This window comes from Prionailurus bengalensis, chromosome D4, assembly GCF_016509475.1.
Source record: "Prionailurus bengalensis isolate Pbe53 chromosome D4, Fcat_Pben_1.1_paternal_pri, whole genome shotgun sequence".
Lineage (NCBI taxonomy): Eukaryota > Metazoa > Chordata > Mammalia > Carnivora > Felidae > Prionailurus > Prionailurus bengalensis.
Window position 1 is genome coordinate 39,906,264 of NC_057359.1, and position 20,722 is coordinate 39,926,985.

At 36.2% G+C, this 20,722-nt stretch overlaps 1 protein-coding gene across 3 annotated transcripts in view; it reads right to left on the minus strand.

Moving 5' to 3' along the window:
- Positions 1-20,722, minus strand: part of ZDHHC21 (zinc finger DHHC-type palmitoyltransferase 21) — a 70,189-nt gene that overhangs the window by 18,827 nt on the left and 30,640 nt on the right. For all 3 annotated transcript variants that reach the window (XM_043567063.1, XM_043567062.1, XM_043567064.1), the window contains one exon: positions 1,875-1,991. In XM_043567063.1, the coding sequence (XP_043422998.1) occupies positions 1,875-1,991 (117 nt within the window). The remainder of the gene's footprint in view (positions 1-1,874; positions 1,992-20,722) is intronic.

Here is a 20,722-nt window from a genome sequence, read left to right on the forward strand (position 1 = left end):
CTGGCTGAAGTCGGACGCCTAACCGACTGCGCCACCCAGGCGCCCCTCAATTTATCTATTTTTGAGAAAGAGAGAGAGCACAAGCAGGGGAGGGGCAGAGAGAGAGAGAGAGAGAGAGATTGAGAGAAAGAGAATCCGAACCAGGCTCCAAGCTGTCAGCACAAAGCCCGACGCGGGGCTCAAACCCATGAACCGTGAGACTATGACCTGAGCTGAAGTCAGACGCTTAACGGACTGAACCACTTAGGCACCCCTCCTTTTTTATTATAGCCATCCTAGTGTGTGTGAAGTGGTACCTCGTTATGGTTCTGATTTTAATTTCCCTGATGACTAATGATGTTGGGCATCTTTTCATGTATTTGTTGTCCACTGGATAACTTCTTTGAATAAATCTCCATTCACAACCTTTCACCATGTTTTAATTAGGCTTTTTATTATTTATAGGAGCTCTTTATTCTAGATATAAAACCCCCTTAGCAGATACATGATTTATAAATATTTTCTCCCATTCTATGACCTGCCTTTTCACTTTTTTCATAGTGTCCTTTGAAGCACAAAAATTTATGGTTTTTTATTTATCCATTTTTTTCTTTGGTTGTCTGCACTTTTGATATCATATCTAAGATACTATTTCCTATTCCAAAATTTCCTCCTGCGTCTTCTCCTAAGTGTTCTATAATTTTAGATCTTACCATTTAGGTCTATACTCCATTTTGAACTAATATATGTGTATGTATATGTATATGTATATGAGGTAAGGGTCCAACTTTATGCTTTTGCATGTGGATATCTAATTATCCCAGCAGCATTTGTTCAAAAGACTTTTCCTTTCCTCACTGAATAGTTTTGGCACCCTTGTTGATAATCAACTGACCACAGATATATAGCTCTGGTCTCTCAATTCTATGTCATTTATCTATATGTGTATCCTCGTGCCAGGACCACAGTTTCTTGACTACTGTTACTTTATAGTAAGTCTTGATACATTTTTTTTTACTATACATTTTTTTCGCTGAACATATCTGGTAAACACTTTTCATACACAATACATATGTTATGCATAATGGAGATCTTTTTTAACATACATGTTTATTACACATAATATTAAGGAGATCTTTTTAACATACATGTTTATGTACACACATATGAATAAAATAGCTTCTACAAAATAAACATGTAGAGGTTGATCAAAAGGACTATGCATTTTAAAGTATGATACACAATGACAATTTACCTTTCAAAAAGGTTACACCAATTTACATCACCACCAACAATGTATGAGAAAACCTTAACCCACATCTTCTACAATACAGTGTATTACCAAACTTAAATCCTTACTCAATATAATTTTTCTCACTTTTTGAACTTTTCTGCTGCGATAAATCCTATACGGTTAATAAATGCATGCAAAAAAATAAGACTTAATGATTAATAAAATGTTTCTACCAGCAACTCCATTTTTTGGAATTTACCGTAAATAAATAATTTGAAGAGGAAAAGAAATGTTCAAAGGAATGTTTGTAATATAGAAAAAAATGATCACACACTAGATGCTGACCAACAGGAAAACTATTCATTAAAATATTGTATATTCACTAAACAGAGTATATCCAACTACTAAAAACAATAAACACAAAGTCTGTAGCCACACAGAAATACGTTAATTTTTAAAACCAGGATGCAAAATTGCATATGTCCTCTACAGACTGATTGTAACTACTTTAAAATTACATAGGCATATGGAAATGAAAACATATAAATGACTGTGAGTAATTTTCTCCTTTAATTGCTAAACTTTTTGTAGCTTCTTGGAATTAAGTTCATAGTTAGGGAATATGTTCATAAATACATAACATTAAAAAATAGATACTTACTGTGATGATGCCAATTAGTTGAGTATAAAAAAGTCCAGTTATTCCAACTAACATAGTAATGCCCATAAAGGCAGCTAGTCTCATTATGGCCAATTCATGCCTAACCACAAAGAGGTCCTATAGGAAGAAGAAAAAAGGAAGCCTTAAAAACAAATTGAAAAGTTATTTATTGTTGCAGTAACAGTCAAGAATTAACAATGAATTAACTTATTATCTTAACAATATTCTCCCCTGAGTTTATTCCACTTTCTATATAAATATTTGAAAATTTCAAAAATAATTGTTTTAACTCATAGTAGCAAGTTGAAAAAAATAGGATTTTTACTACTCTTGTGTCAAAAAAACCTCAAACCTAAAGTTGCAAATTAGTCACACTCATTTACTATTTGCAGCAAAAAACCACAAAACCATGTTGTACAATCTTTGGTTATACAAAAGAAAATTGTATTATTTTACTGCTAAAAAGCTTGAATGCACAAGCCTGATTCATAGTATTAAAATTCAAGTGACCAAGACACCTAGAGGTGATGTCACTTAGGCAAAATAAGGGAAACACAAATGATAGGATCATGTGGACCAGCTCTTAAGCCCACTTCATTCATTCATCCGTCCATTCATCCGACCCCCACTGCCGAGCAATGCACTGTGTAATAGAAAAGCCAAAATGAGAAAGATATGTCTGTGCCCAGAAGAACCTGCAGCTTATTTAGAGACAGAACCCAACTTTGCAAAATTCCAAAGCAATGTGATATATGCTATAACGGGGGTGCATGCAGAAGACTACAGAAACACCTTGCAATGTCTAGACAGAAAGGAGACATGGAAATGCTGTGAGGGACAATGGATTTTCTGGCTCAGGGCATAAAATAAGGGTGAACCCAAGAAAGTGGTGGAAAGACAGGAAAACAAGAAGCATTTCATGCACTCTGATACCAAGCAGACAGACCAGAGGAGTGAAAGGGAGGGAAGGAACAAAGACTTCTAGAAACCTACTGCTGCTGCTAAGCTCTGGTATAATACTGTCACAGTGGATAGAAGCAACAGAAGAATGGAAGGACCCCCAAAACCTATACCCACGTGCTTTTTAAAACCTGATTCAGGTTAAGGCTTAAAGGTATCCTGGTAGCAACATCAAAAAGAGGGAGGTCACCGAACGTAACGAGCTTGCTTGACACAAAAGAACTGATGCTTTTCTGTGCATCACAGTGACCACCCACCAGACTCAAGCAAAAATCTGATTCCACACCCAAACCATTTAACTCATTAGCCTGGAGAAACTTAAATTCACCAAGACATTTTAGGTGCCGTGTAGCAGTCACGTGTTAGGCAGTCATTTCACAAGCATGGTGAAAAAAGCCTCATGTAGAGTCCTTACAAAACAGACAAAGATGAAAAGGTAGAGCTATGCAAGATCTAAAAACGTTAAGTGCAGTGAATTCTGCTATAATGCTGTTTGAAAACACAAATTTGTTCCAACACGGTTGATACATGAAGCAACAACGAGAGCGCAGCAAGAATTCTGGTTTTGCTTACGTGTGATTTCATCTGGGAGGAACCCCTAGATGAGCAGGCAAACTGCACCCAGCGAAATCACGGCATACGGGAACACACAAAATACACGTGCACACCCGAACACCTACCATCTACCTCAGTTGTTTGTGTTATGGGCCACATTCATCCACATCTGGTGTTACAACTTTCCCTCCAACTCCAGATGACTCCCCTTCTGTCAGTACTGCAGCCCTTCTGAGGCCCGCCTCCACAACAACATGGCAGGTCCTTAAAAGGGACCTTGCCATGTTCAATATAGTACTTGTGTATTTCTTAACTATTTAATGTGTGTGAAACTGTGCTGCTGTTTTTATCAGGCTCTGACCCTTTTTGAGTGTCACTGACCGAGTTTCTGGGTGTTGTGCCTCCATTTTCCCATAAGCCTTTTGGTCTCCATTGTATAATTCTGCACAGTAAAGTGAGCTTTTAAAAAATCCCAGCTGGGGCGCCTGGGTGGCGCAGTCGGTTAAGCGTCCGACTTCAGCCAGGTCACGATCTCGCGGTCCGGGAGTTCGAGCCCCGCGTCGGGCTCTGGGCTGATGGCTCGGAGCCTGGAGCCTGTTTCCGATTCTGTGTCTCCCTCTCTCTCTGCCCCTCCCCCGTTCATGCTCTGTCTCACTCTGTCCCAAAAATAAATAAACGTTGAAAAAAAAAATTAAACAACAACAAAAAAATTCCAGCCAACTACAATTGATAAATGTTGGGGATGATGAAACTGAAAGATGTAATTCTAACATTACATTTACTACTCACTTCATTGCACACTTACATTTAAGAGTATCTGTGTGAAACAGTAAGATATTTGGAGAAATTTCTTTTTAGCACTCTTAACATTTTCAAAATACAATAGCATTCTAAGTTTACATACACGTAATTAATATCTTCAGTACTAAACCCAGATCGTAGTCATTTAGCACAGTTCTTCAGAACACAACATCTTTACTTAGTTTTTTTGTTTTTTGGGTTTTTTTTTTTTTTTTGATGAAGCACTTCTGAGATTTAAAAATTGGCTTAGGAAACTTTATCCAAATCACAAGAGCCCATCTGCTATTCAAGACCTTTACTACACAGTCAGTGTTATGGCTGAATAGGTCTCCCCCAAATTCCTATCCTGAAGTCCTAATCCCTAGTGCCTCAGAACAGGACAGCATTTGGAGACAGAGCCTTTAAAGAGGTAACTAAGTTAAAACAAGTCCCTTACACTAGGCACTAATCCAATCTGACTGGTGTCCTCATAAGAGGAAATATAGAAACCCAGACACACACTAGGGAATGCCTGAGCACAGAGGAAAGACCATGTGAGGACACAGCGACCAGGTGGTCCATCTGCAAGCCAAGGAGAGAGGCCTCCAGAGACCCCAAACTTGCTGACTTCTTGCTCTTCGACTTCTAGCCTCCAGAACTGTGAGAAAATGACATTCTGTGGGGTTTTGTTATGGTAGCCCTAGCAAACTGATATAGTAACTGTGTTTGTTAATTGTTTTCATTTTTCCCATTTTTTTGTTAAGAAATGTGGCTAGATCCAGAAAATGCCCAAGGTGTAAGTTCAGTTTAGAGAAAGGTAAGAGCACCCGCTCAGGAAAGAGGACATTTGAAACCATAACAGAGCTTTCATCTATGCATTCCTTCCCCATCACATTCTCTCCCTCATCCCTACCCTGAAGGTCAAGTTTACGGACTCACTCTTCATACCATTTGGATACTACCGTGTTTTAGTTGTAGAGTACACATATCTTCTTTTACTCTGAGTCCACCTTTTCACTTTCTTTATGGCGTATTTTGGTAACTCCAAGTGCTTCAATTTAGTCCAATTTATCAGTCTTTCCCTTTAGTGCTTTTTATTCCCTGTTTAAGAAGCCTTTCCCAACCCCAAGGTCATAATGACATTCTCCTATATTATCATCCAAAGCCTTAAAGCTTTATAGTCTTGCCTTTCACATTTAGGTCGCTAATCACTTGATGTTTATTCTTTTGTGCACAGTGAAATACAGGGGTCTGAATTTACTTTTACTATATGGATATCCAATTGTGCCAGGACGGTTTATTTAAAAAACTCTCCCTTCCTCAGTGATCAGAGATCAAGTGTCCATACATGTAGGTGTCTGCCATGGCCTCTCTATTCTGTTCTCTCGTTTTGTTTGTCCCTGTACCAGTGCCTCACATTTTAGTTCCCATGGCTAAGTCTCCATACCTAATGGACCAAGTCATCCCTTCTTGTTCTTTTTCAAAAATGTCTCGGTTATTCTACATAATCTGTATTTCCAGAAAATTTTTTAAATTAGTTTTCCAAGTTACAATACACAATCACACACAGACACATATATTGTCTCCATTAAGCTTCCTAATTTTCCCCCTAGAGGTCTTGTACTTTTTTGGTCATATTTAATTTGGGAACTTCCAGTTTCTCCATTCTATTATTAATGATTTTGCATTAATTTCATTGTCTAAAGGATTATCTGCATACACACGATTTTTTTTTCTAATCTGTTAATGTAACGAAAATACTGACTGATTTTCTAATGTAAAACTACCTTTCATTTTTCAGATAAACCCAACTTGATCAGGCTTGTTACACAGAATCAGATTCAGTTTGCTAATATTTTGTGTAGAAGTTGTTCACCTATGGTCATAATCAGACTAGCCTATTATTTTCTTTCTTTATTGTCCTTGCTACGTTCTGTATTCAACATATGTTACCCACATAAAATGAGTTGGGGAGAGTTTCCTCTCTTAAAAGAGTTGGTGTAAGACTGGAATTATTGTTTCCCTTCATATTTGACAGAGCTGGAACTCACTGGTAAACCTGTGAATATTCTTTGCAAAAGTTTTAACTACTCACTCATGGTTATAGAACTCCCCCTGTTTCCCATTTCTTCTCAAAGCAATTTTCTTCTTAGAGCTATACTATGCTTATGATCAGGAAACTCAGTACTGTTAAAGGTGTCAACTATCCAAACCGATGTATAACATTAATACGATCCCAATAAAAATCCCCACCAGCAGAGCACATAGTCTACTGGTGGCAGCTTTTTAAAAATGTTGTTTTGATCTGTACAAATTACCAAGTAAGCTGTTTCTAAATTTCACAGGAACAAACAAAACACAACGAATCCCATACCACTCCTATATAGAAAAAAAAAAGGTGGGAGGGTTTGGTTGACTGCATGCTTTCTCAATATAGGTCATATTGCCCCCAAGGAGGGAGAAAATTGGTTCTTGCTGGGGGTGGGGGGATCGCCTTATTTCAATAGTTTTGTGGGCATACACGAATCCCTCCTACCTGACAAAATCTTATTCCTTACTATGTGATTTCATAGAGGGAAGTGGAGAAAATGTCTTAAAAGGCTCCTGAGGGAGCAAAAATAATGAAAAAAGAGGAGTCATCACTGGATAACAAGATTTGTTATAAAACTATAGTTATGACAGTGGTACAATCACAAGGACAAATACACCGATGGACTAGAAAAGAACCAGAAACAGACACACACACATACAGCTTGGTTTATGAAAAAGGTGGCACTGCAGAGCAGAGTGGAAAGAATTTTCTTTTTAATAAATGGTGCTAAATCAATTGGCTATCCATCTGTGAAATGGATACTCATTTCACATACTTCATACTGACTCATACTTCATGAGAAATACAAAAATCAATTCCAGGTGGAAATATAAAAAATATGATACTTGGAAGACAACGTAGGAGAATTATATTGATGATCTGGGGATAGAAGATGACTTTTTAAATGGAACCCAAAAAACACTAACCAAAAAGGAAAAGATTGATGTTGGAGTACATGAAAATTAAAAACTTCTGTTCATCAAAAAATACCATCAACAGAGAAAAGGCAAGCTACAGGGCAGAAGAGATTTACAACACACATACTCAACAAAGAGCTCAAATCTAAAATGCCCTACAAAAAAAAAAAAAAAAAAGTCAAATAACCCCAACCACCAAATAGGCAAAACACTTAAACAGGCACACTGCACAAAATAGGCAGTCAGTTAGCATGTGAAAAGGGGCTCAATATCATTAGTCATTGGAGAAACGCAAATTAGAACACAATCAAGTTCCGCGCCATCTCCACCAAAATGGCTAACTTCAGGAAGATCTGAACAAGCATTAGTGAGCCTGTGAAGGACCCTGAACTTACATTCTCTACTAGTGGGGATTTAAATTCATAGAACCGCTTTGGAAAACTGTTTAACGGTATTTCAAGGACCGTGGATATATCCTTTGAACACTACCACTCCTAGCCATAAGTCCAAGGGAAAGACACACACATGCAAGAGACACGAACAAGGATGTTTTCCCGCACCATTATTTGTAACAGCCTCGAACTGGAAATAACGTAAATGTCCTTCAATAGAATGGACAAATAAGTTGTCCTATAGGAAATGAAATACAGTTGACCCTTGAACATTGGTTTGAACTGTACAAGTCTACTTAAACCCAGATTTTGTTTTTACTACATTATAAATGTATTTTCTTTTCCTTAGGTCTTTATTAATAATATTTTCTTTTGTCTAGCTTATTTCATTGTAAGAATAGAGTATGTAATACATATACAAGATACAGGTTAATCGACTATATTATTGGTAAGGCTGCCTGTCAACAGTAGACTATTAGGAGCTATGTTTTGGGGGAGTCAAAGTTATATATGAATTTTCGACTGTGCAGGGGATGGGCTCCCCTAACCCTGCATTGTTCAAGGGTCAACTGCACCATGAATATTTATAGCGATATTCACTGCAATGAAAATGAACTGTATCTAATGTAACAAAAAGAACAAATCTTATAAGCATTGCTCAAAGAGGCTTTGTGATAATTCACTGAGCTGTATGTTTTTATTTTTGTGTACTCCTCTATATGTGTATTTTGGAATACAGAAAGTTGTGATCATGAAATACGTAACGTAAAAATATTATAAAAATACTTTCTTAATTTTAGAAACAGAAACAAAACTTTTAAAATACATACAACAAAATGTAAAATAAAATTTGGTTACATACGGCCTGTAAAAGGAGACACAAAAAATGTCAAGTAAGTTCTAGAAAAGGATATATTAGGAGACAGAAGGGGAAAGGGAGAGAGCAGGAGTCAGACTGGCTCCCTGATCTCATCCACCACTTTCTTCACTCTGATCCAACCAGACTGATCTCCCTGCTATTCCTCAAACACATCAAGCAAACTCCCATATCAGGGCTGTTAACACTTGTCCTTCCTGGCAAACTCTTTCCCCAGATATCCATGTTTACTGCCTCACTGTCTTCAGGTCTCTCCCTAACCATCACCTTATTTGATAGAGACCCCTATGCTTTTTTTTACCAGGGCCTATTTGCTTGTTTTTCCTTGCCCAAACTACAGAAAATCCCGGCATTCCCTATCTCCTTCATATATTTTATTTTTTCCATTAGTACTTAGCTCCATCTGGTATATCTCTATTTCTTTACATACTGACTGCCTCTCTCAGTAGTATGTACATTTCTTGAGGATAGGGACTTTTGCCCTTTTTGTTGTTCAATAAGGAGTCCCTGGAACCCAGACCCCAGCTGTAGCTCACCGCAGGTACTCAATGAGTATTTATTGAATGAATAAATGAAAATGAGGAAGAAAGCTGACAAAAGAGCAGAATTTCCTCCCCCAACACGTGAAGAGGCAGAGTACCACTTACAGAGACTGTTACACACATCCAATAGCAGAGATAAACACAGAAAAAGAAACACACAGGCAGCAAGTACGCAGACACACATGTCACAAAAACCAACAGAGGCAGAAGACAGGGGCACTTACATGAAATAATACTCCTATATTCCTATCTGGTAATCTTTTGTAATGATATCATGTAAACTTTCAAAATGTTAACAAAACTAGAAGGTAGTGGGGGCATCGCCTCTTGATGCAAGTTATCTGAAAATAAGCCAAGACTCAGATTCGGCCACTTATGATCTAGCATAAGTCTTCTAATATTTGGTCTGTGAGTTCCCTGAACTCATTTCTTCCAATAATCTTATCTTCTATCCTAATCTAGTCTCAATCCAAATTCTATAATTAAATCCACATCACATCCTTTCCCATAACTGTACCCGTAACATAAATGCAAATTCAAGCGCGGCACACTCCGAATACCACCTCCCATCTTTCTTTTTTTTTTTTTTTTAAATTTTTTTTTCAACATTTATTTATTTTTGGGACAGAGAGAGACAGAGCATGAACGGGGGAGGGGCAGAGAGAGAGGGAGACACAGAATCAGAAACAGGCTCCAGGCTCTGAGCCATCAGCCCAGAGCCTGATGCGGGGCTCGAACTCCCGGACCGCGAGATCGTGACCTGGCTGAAGTCGGACGCTCAACCGACTGCGCCACCCAGGCGCCCCTCCACCTCCCATCTTTCATGCCCAACTCTCTGTAGGTGTCAATGCTAACAAATCCTCAACCTCAGTGGGGCTTCACTCTGTTGACCCAACTACCGAACTATACTGGCCCACTTCTCAACAGTTCCACCACTCCTGTAATCATCTCATGTTTGAACTATACTTGATCGTCTCGCCACTAGTCCTCCTGCTACTATCCTTGTCCTCCCTCAATCTATTCTTCCTAGCAATCAGTTTTCTTTCTAATATGTAAACGCCTTTGTGCAACCAGGCTCAAGACCCTTCAGTCGTTTCCAAAGTCCCGACCACCAAACATCCTGACAACAAAACATCTCCAACATCCAACTCCATCCCTTACTGCTCTCAACTCGGCTCCTCCTACCCTCTCCCCAATTGGCTCCACTCAAGATACAGTGGCCTTCTGACTGTTCCTTGGAAAGGCCAAATGTGCTCCCACCCCAGGGGGACTTGGCATGGTTCTCTCCTCTCCCTGGAATGTTCTTCCTCCCAGTATCAGTGACTTGCTTGCGTTCCAGGTCTCTGCTCAAGTGTCACTATTGAGAAAGGACTTCTCTGACTGTATTATCAATCATTAATCTCTATCCCTTACCCAACTTTATTATACATCAGAATATTTATTTTGCATAGCATGTATTTGTTCATTGCGTAGCTCCACCAATTAGAATATAAGCTCCTTAATGCAAGAACTTTGTTATATTCACTGCTGCATTGTCAGAGCCTAGATCAGGGACCAGTGTGCACAGAAGACACTCAACAAATATCTGTTAAATGACTAAACGAGTGTTCTTCATAATTTTTTAAAATGAACATCTAGGCTTTACAGATACAATTTTACATTATAAAATGATAAATTTTTATATCAATCAGTAGGAAGCAATTTTTATTTATAGGCTATTATTTTAAGTAGTTTTCTGTGGTTTTATGAGGCCAGTCTGAAAATTAACAATATTTGAGGTATTTATGATCTTCCTCCTACTAAAAAGTTTCTCAGCCTGAGCACAGGTGATCCTTTGGGCCAAATCACTCTTTGTTAGAGGGGACTGTCCTATGCATTGTAGGAGTTTTAGCAGCATCTCTGGCCTCCACCCACTAGATGCCTGAAGCAACCTGTGACAACCCAAAATGTCTCCTGACCTATCCAATGAATGTCCTCTGGGGGACAAAATCCCCCTCCTTCGCCCACTATACTGCTCGAAGGGATTTGGTTTTTCCCATTTTCCAAAAATGAAAATGGCTTAGAACACAACTGAGATATCTAAAGCATACAGACTTGAATTTTCAAAATGGCTTCATAACCAATTTCACATGCTGAAGTCGGGTTCATGTGGCAATTACTCTTGGATAAAATAAAATCCTGTTACATCTGAATGGTCATCAGCACTTTTTGGAATAAGCCTTGGCTTAAGTTTTACCATTATATTCCAAAATGCAGGCAAAAAAGTTACAGGACTATTCTGTACATCCCTCACTCACCTCCAGCCCTCAAGTAATATGCATCTTTTCAGTTTTGTTAAATCCTAAAGGAAATTAATATCTAAAGGAAAAAAAATCATTATTCACACATAACTAATGGCTATCACTGAGCATTCAGGATTACACATTAAGTTTGCATATAGATATAACTGCAGTTTTGTTAGGGAGCAAACTGCACTGGTACCTGTCAGGTTCATGGTTGAGGGTAAAATAATTTAGAAAAACATTTTATCTGCCTTCCCATATTTTGACAGTAAAAATTCCAGAAAAACTGGAACAATTTAATAAAAAACAACACAAGAGACCCTATTTTCTTGCTACATTTACCACTTAACTTACGATTTCAAAGATGAACAAGACAATAAAACTGCTGCCAGGCTTTGACCATTTAAACTCAAAGTGACTGGCGGCGCCTGGGTGGCTCAGTCGGTTAAGCGTCCGACTTCAGCTCAGGTCACGATCTTGCGGTCCGTGAGTACGAGCCCTGCGTCAGGCTCTGGGCTGATGGCTCAGAGCCTGGAGCCTGCTTCCGATTCTGTGTCTCCCTCCTTCTCTGCCCCTCCCCCGTTCATGCTCTGTCTCTGTCTCAAAAATAAATAAACGTTTAAAAAAAACAAATTAAAAAAAAAAAAAAACTCAAAGTGACTGAACCATTCTTAGAAATAAAAAAGGGTTAAATCTTTTACTAAATGCTATAATCTTCATAAATAATGAGCTGTATAAAACAAATTTACTGAGGATATATATTCAGTAGACCTGGTATTGCAGGGCAAGGTCAAGATTTATTAGAAGGTTTCTGTGTTCCATGTAACACTAAAAGCACAGGGATATACTGACACACAGAACTGACAACTGTTAGAATGACGTGGCATTCTTATTTTTCCCCCTACAAATATAAACTAATTGTATATCTGACACTATAACTTCCAAGCCAAAAAAAAAAAAAAAAAAAATTTACCAAGGGATGAGATCTCCACTACCATTTCAGGGTCCATGAACAAAAATGCCAATTACTATCATATTAGCATTATAAGTCATTTTCATTTCACTGTATCCTGAATTCCAAACTATTCTTGGCTATTCTCAACTATTTTCCCCCAAATCCAAAAAGTTAAATACATATTTCGGCAATTTTATCCATTCTGAAGTGACCATATGACTTTATAGACATCAAAAAACAAAGGTTATGGAGCAAATTCTAAAATATTTTTTAAATAACAATAAAGCATTCAGGACACTTTAAGATTGGTTATATAGAAAGATAAACTATAAAGAGATTAACCAATATTCGAAGCTACCTGCAATCCAATCTTCTGGCTATTTCTATTCTTTGTTAGCCAAAAGCTAGGCAAATAATCCTGTGGCATTGTTATACCTGACATCAAATCCTTAGCAATGCTGCTAGATATGAGCTACTTGGAATAATAATAATGTATCTTCCTCGAAGAGTTAGCTGGACTGCTAAACATTATTTATTTTCCTTCTCTGAATATTGGAAGCATTCCCTTTTGAAATTCTCTCCCTTCCTTCCCCCTTCTGTCAGTCACTCTCCCCATACATAGCCTTAAATGTAATTCATAGATTAGTTTCGGGCCTTCGCAAAAAAATAGGTATAAAGGAACCAGTTAGAAATTATGTGAATCTACTTCATCTAAAAAGAATTTAAAAGATGTCACCTTAGAACTAACGTGGTTATGACACAAATTATTAGTTGCAAAATCTCTATACTAATAGCTACAAAGTTTTTATTTCAAAAAGAAAACAACCTCTGATTTTCTCACATAGGCAGACAGTATTGCATACAATAAGAGACTGCAAGTAGGTACAAATTTTAAAAAATATTTAAACCACTAAAATGCCTTAATAAGGTCTATTTTGACAGTCCTCATATTAGATAAGCTATTAAAAATAGGATATCTCAATGAAAAATGAAACAGCAAAATATGAAATCACCAATCAGGAGATTTCAATGAGCTTTCTCCATAGAACAGATTTTGTGACACTCCAGCATTTTTTAATCTGTACATTTTTAAATTAATAATGCTACGATAAAATTGTTAGGACAAAAAAATGCCCTTAGGGAAAAATACAAAAAGTACAATAGCACCTGGAAAGAATACTGACTTAGAGACAGCAAGAAATGGGCTGAAATCACACCTGCCAAGTGGTAACTCTCAGACTGGGCAAGTTTCAGACTGCTCTGAATCTCAGTCACCTTATTGATACAATGGGAACCATGCTACTTATCCTTGGAGGAATATTTTAAAGGAGTTGACATTTTCCACTAATCAAATGCTTACAGCTCCAGAATAACAGCACGTAAAATTCATGAAAAATATGACTAATGATATATTTATGAATCAACGAATAATAAATTTTTTAAAGTATACTAAGTATAGTGATACTTCACATTTAATTATAAAGCTGTATTTTTCTAATATTGGTTTTGGTAAGCTAGCACACAATAAAATGAAATACACTGTTATAACTTAATAATACGCATATGACAAGTGCTTATATTAAAAACAACTATGTGAAAAAGTCAAATATGAACACTGGTCACAGAAATTTCAATTTAACATCCATCTATTTTATGCATTTAAAATGCCAAATCATTCCCCTCATCTACAGGTTTTGAAATCTTTAAAATGATTTCATCCCAATCACTAAAGTAAGACATTAGTTTCAAGAGGGGTTTTAAAAGTAAAATTTAACATTATATTGGCATGATAAGTGCAAATGATGGTCAAACTAATTTGACATCTAACATTTGAAAAACTTGTCCAAAATGTTTAAGATGAAAGCTTATGATCTTCACTGATTTTGGATTCTGTGATTTTAACCAAAATGTTTCATTGATTCCCTTTTATTTAGAAAGATACCTATTAAGTTTCTGCAGTTTTTCCAGATAAATGTATTTTTTGTCTATCCAGAGTATTTTGAGATTATTTTAGCTATTATTTACAAAGAAAATAGTAATACTAATTCATTTTAGGTTCTTAGGCCTTCTTTAGTATAAAACTTAGGGTATTTATCAATATTTACAGCTTAAAAATATATTCTTATTATGGGCATTGATTCCTGCTGAATAAATTATCTCCTTAAGTTCTTACTACCTCCTTCCCTCATTAAAGGATATATTGAAATATTTCCTCAAAGCTTCACATAGTAAAAATATACATTTTTTGAAGTTCATGACAGGTGGATATTTTAAAAATAAAGATTAAGAAGAAACCCAAAAAGCACGGTTACTCTAAAAAAACAACAGGGCAAATAAATGCAAAGCAGTTAAAACAATCCAGCACAGAAAGAACTCTCTTGACAGGAGGAGGTTACTAGAAGAGAAATGGAAGAAAACCAGGGTTCCAAGCCCTTCACTTCCCAGAGTTTGTGAACGGCATGCTTTCTCTCTCAAGGCTCTCTTCCTTGAGCGTAACCAAGATGTACCAATTTTCTACTGAATACAGGTGGAGTGCCATTACAACAAAGTTTAAATGACAATTCATTTCTTCTTTTGTTTAATTAATAAACACTCTCGTCTTAAAAACAAACAAACAAAACAAAAACCGAAGGAAGAGTCGTTAACACTTTCTTTTCCCACCCAGAGAACCAGCACTCAGCTTTAGAATTTGGCTGGCAAAGATACGATGCTGCCATCTACCAACCCAAAAGGGTATAAAGAACACAGACTAAAGCTTTCACTTCTTTGGCTGACAGAATACAGGGTCAAAGGCTATGGCATGCCTTAATTGTGCTAATATTTCCACAAGAACGATACACAGTGATCATTAATACAAGCTCCAAAGATAATTAGGGACATCGGGAGACTTTTATTCCACATCTCAAATAACTGAAAGGGTCACAATGTGAATTAACCAGGTTTCTGACACTATCTGGCCAGCTTTAAACACCAAGTGAAGAGCTGGATATAGTTTGGTTCGTTCGCTTTAGAGAAAAATCAAAAAGACACATGGGGGAGGGGAAGGAAAAAAAAAAAAAAGAGGTTAGAGTGGGAGAGAGCCAAAGCATAAGAGACTTAAAAACTGAGAACAAACTGAGGGTTGATGGGGGGTGGGAGGGAGGGGAGGGTGGGTGATGGGTATTGAGGAGGGCACCTGTTGGGATGAGCACTGGGTGTTGTATGGAAACCAATTTAACAATAAATTTCATATGCTGAAAAAAATAAAAAATAAATAAAATAAAATAAAAAGACACAGCAAAAACTTACAAAAAAATTGATGGGGCAGCATTGTCCGAAAAATGGTCCACTACAAAACGTTATTTTTTTTTTAAATGTCAATGATAATAATGATGACTTTTATACTGAAACTACTGGTATTTTTCCTACCTTTATTTAAAAAAAGTACAATAAATGTCATCATTAAAAGAAGCGTTGTAGCAAGAACAAGGTTCTATTATTTAGCCTTAGAAACATTTGCTGTACAGTATTATTAGTATTTTAGAGCAGACTTGACCTTAAAACCAATTGTTTCCATTATTGCCTTTAGTTGTCCTCTTATTCAACAAGGACTTCCTTCATGTCCTCGTCTGGTTAATCTCTACCTATGCTGAAAGCCCATCCCAAGTCTCATTCCCTACAGTACAACAGTGCTAGAGCACAGCGGCTAGAGCAGCACTGTTCTGTACAACCCCATAGGACACCTTTCACATAGACTAGGATGTGAGTGTTATCTCCTGGAGTTGCGCAGAAAACACTGATAAGAATCACTTGGGAAGAAATTTTTAAACAAAATGCTACTGCCAATGACACCTGTGAGGGAAAACATTTGGGGAAAGAACAAGGAAAAGGTACAATCCACAGTAAACACCTAAGGTTTTCAACTGAGACTCATGAAGGGCTATATCGTAAGAGAGAAGGCAAACTGCAAGTAGTCCTTCGCAAAGACCAAACCCAGAAATTATAAATCCTTACAGAACCTCAATAAATGCAATGTTATCTTCAAAAGAACTGCTGTATTAAGACCAATGTTCTATTATTTAGTCTTAGAAATATTTGTCATACAAACCCTTCGTTGGACCAAGATGAGCCTTCTCTTACTGCCTGTCCAAAAAAAGTAAGTAAATCATATCTTGAAAAAAAAAAAAAATAAAACAGATCTTCTACATTTTGTCATATAAAATGGCTGGCATCCAACAAAATTTATCAGATATGCCAGAAGAAAGGACCAAATAATTGGAAACTAAGAGAGACAGAAAAAAAGAGTCAACAGAAACAGACCCACAAGTAGATCTCAATATTGAAATTGTCAGACGTAGACATTAAAATAACTTTCATTAAAATGTGCACAAGTATAGAAGATAAATAGGAGAATTTCACCAAACTAGTGATCTATGAAAAAGGGATCAATGAAAATTTTGAAAGTGAAAAATTCTAAGTGAATGAATAACTCAGTGGAGGGGTTTGACAGAGCAGAAGAGCTAGCTGATCAGTAAACCAGAATAAAGGTCAGTAGAAAACAGCCATCTGAAACACAGAGAAAAAAATAAAATACAGAAAAGACTGTGAAAGGTATGCAGTGCAGTGAGACCTCATGTACACAAAATGAGAAAATCAGAAACGTAAAAGCAAAGTTTGGCAGAAGCAACATTTGAAGTGATATAGGCAAAGAAAGGTCTGTAACTTAAGAAAGACATCAAGCCAGAGTTTCAAGAAATTACATAAACTCTCAAATAGGAAAGATGCAAAGAAGACCGTGAAGCACAATACAGAATAACTGAAATATAAAGACCAAAAAAGAAGGGAGTGCCAGTCCAAGGTGGTGACATGTGAGGCTTCTGAACTCAACTCTTTTCACAGACACACTGGATCTACTGCTACACATGGAACAATTCTCTTTGAAAGAAACCCAGAAACTAGCTGAGCAATTCCTACACAACAGTATACAACACAACTACAGAAAATCATCAAATCACAAAGAGAGCAAGAGAAGAAGGGAACAAAGGAATTATAAAACAGACAGAAAACAATTAACAATAGGGAAAAAGCAACTGCATACCTATTAACAATTACTTTAAATGTAAATGGACTAAATACTCCAATCAAAAGACAAAGAATGGCTGAATAGATTTCACAAAAAAAAAAAAAAAAAAAAAAAAAAAAAAAGCTCAACAATATGGTGCCTATAAGTGACTCACTTTGGCTTTAAGGACACACAGACTGCAAGTAAAGAGGTGGAAAAAGATACTTGATGTAAATGGAAACCAAAAGTAAGCAGAAGTAGCTATACTTTTATATCCGACAAAACAGACTTTAAGCCAAAGACTATATTAAGAGACAAGGAAGGTCAATATAATGATAAAGAGATTAATTCAACAACAGGATATAATATTTGTAAATATTTATGCACACAACATAGGAATACCTAAATACATAAAGCAAATATCAACAGACCTGAAGGGAGAAATAGGCAGCAATACAATAATGGCAGGGACTTCAATACTCCAGTTTCAACAACGGATAGAACATCCAGACAGGAAATTAAGAAAACACTGGACTGAAACTACACATTAGAGCAGACAGACATTTATAGACCATCCCACCCAACAGCAGCAGAATATATAGTCTTCTCAAACATACACAGAACATTCTCCAGGGCAGATCACATGTTAGGCCACAAAACAAGTCTTCATAAAGTTGACTGAAATCATATCAAACATCTTCTCCAACCACAATGGTATGAAACTAGAAATCAATTACAAGAAGAAAACTGGAAAATTCACAAATACGTGGAGATGAAACAACATACTACTGAACAACCAATGTGTCAGAGAAGAAATCAAAACAGAAATCAAGAAAACGTCTTGAGGAAAATGAAAATAGAAATTGAACACACTACAACTTAGGAGACACAGCAAAAGCAGTTCTGAAAGAAGTTCACAGCAACGAATTCCTAAATTAGAAAAAAGAAAGATCTCAAACCACCTAACTTAATACCTCGAGGCACTAGAAAAAGAAGAAACTAAGCCAAAAGTTAGGAGAAGGAAAGAAATTATGAAAATAAGAGCAGAAATAAATGAAATAGGGACTAAAAAGACAATAGAGAAGATTAAGGAAACTAAAAGCAGAGTCTTTGAAAAGATAAAGAAAATGGATTAATCTTCAGCTAGACACACTTAAAAAAGAAAAAGAGGACTCAAATCAAATCAGAAACGAAAGAGGAGACATTACAACTGACACCATACAAACATAAGAATCATAAGAGACTACTATACTATAAAAATGATATAGCAATAAATGGGACAACCGAGAAGAAAACAGATAAATTCCTAGAAACATATAACCTATCAGAACTGAATCATGAAGAAACAGAAAGTCTGAACAGACCAATTACTAGTAAGGAAACTGAATCAGTAATCAAAAGCCACTCAACAAAGAAAAGTCCAAGACCAGACAGCTTCACTGGTGAATTCTACCAAACACTCAAAGAAGAATTCTCCAACTATTGCAATCCTTCTCAAACTATTACAAAACCTGAAGAGGGCATACTTTCAAAAATCACTCTACAAGGCTTTCATTAACCTGCTACCAAAATCAGACAACATTAGAATAAAAGAAAAGCAGGGGCACCTGGGTGGCTCAGGCAGTTAAGCACCTGACTTCAGCCCAGGTCATGATCTCGTGGTTCACCAGTTCCAGCCCCACGTCCGGCTCAGTGCTGACAGCCTGGAGCCTGCTTCATATTCTGTGTCTTCCTCTCTCTCTCTCCCTCCCCTGATCCCTGATCTATCTCTTTCTCTCTCTTTTTCTCTCTCAAAAATAAACAAACATTAAACAAAAAAAATTTTTTAAAAAGAAAATCACACAACAAAATCCCTGATGAACATAGATGCAAAAATCCTCCACAAAACATAAGCAAAGTGAATTCATCAATACGTTAAAAAAAATCATACACCATGATCAAGTTGAATTTATTCCAGGAATACAAGGATGGTTCAATACATTAATAGAATTATTAATATATAATATATATAATATATATAATAATTTCTATATATAATAGAAATATATATATAAATATATATAATATATATAATAATTTCTATATATAATAGAAATATTATTTCACATTAATAGAATGAAAAAAAGAAATCACAATGATCTCAATAATGCAGAAAAAAAGCATTCTACAAAATTCAACATGCATTCATGATAAAAAGTCTTAAAATTAGGTGTAGAAGGAACATATCTCAACATGATAAAGGCCATATATGACTAGCCCAGAGGAACATCATATTCAATAATGAAAAGCTGAAAGCTTTTGCTCTAAGATCAAAGACAAGGATGTCCACTGTTACCACTTATTCAACTTAGTACTGCAAGTCAGAGCAATTAAGCAAGAACAAAAAGGCATCCAAATTAGAAAAGTAAAGCTTTCTCTCTTTGCATCTGACATGATATATATAGAAAAACCTAAACACTCCACCAAAATCTGTTAGAACTACTAAATGAACTCAGTAAAGTCGCAGGATACAAAGTCAATATACAAATATTGGTTGTGTTTCTGTAAACTAATAACTATCAGAAAGAGATTTAAGAAAATAATCCCACTTTTAACTGCATCAAAAAATATCTTGGAATAAATGTAACTAATTAAGTAAAAGATCTGTACAGTAAAAACCAAGACACCAATGAAAAAAATTGAAGAAAACACTAATAAAATGGAAAGCTATTCTGTGCTCATGGATTGGAAGAATGAAATATTCTTAAAATGTCTACTACCCAAGCAATGTATAGATTTCAATGCAAACCCGACCAAAATCCCAATGGCATTTTTTTCGCAGAAACAGAACGATCCTAAAATTTGTACAGAATAACAAAAAACTCTGAATAACCAACCCTGAGGAAGAAAAAGAAGGCTGGAGGCATCACTTTCTGATTTTAAACTATATTAAAAAGCTTTAGTAGTCAAAACAGTATGATACTGGTGCAAAAACAGACACATAAATCAATGGAACAAAACAGAGAACCGAGAAATAAACCCATGCATATACGGTCAATTAATTTTTGACAAAGGAGCCAAGAACAGTCAATGGGGAAAGGACTATCTCTTCAGTAAACGGTGCTGGGAAAACTGGGCAGCCACATGCAAAGAATGAAACCATACCTCTAATCTTCTACATAACTCAGCTTCTCTGAACTTTTTCTACTTTCTTCCTACATTTTGTATCTCCTAACAAACATTTACTATTCTGCTGGTCTTTTGTCAACATTCAGTATGCATTTAAATATTTATTTAATAAAATCATGTAACATATAATATTTATATATATCTAAGGATTCAAATATTAACGCCTATAACCAGTTTTCTCATTTAAAAAAGTGATTCTTTCTCTAATTGGCAGAAATTTTCCAAAGTTTCTACCTTTCATTTGGAGAGGGAAATCAGTTTGTAATTTCAAATGTCTTAATCCTTCA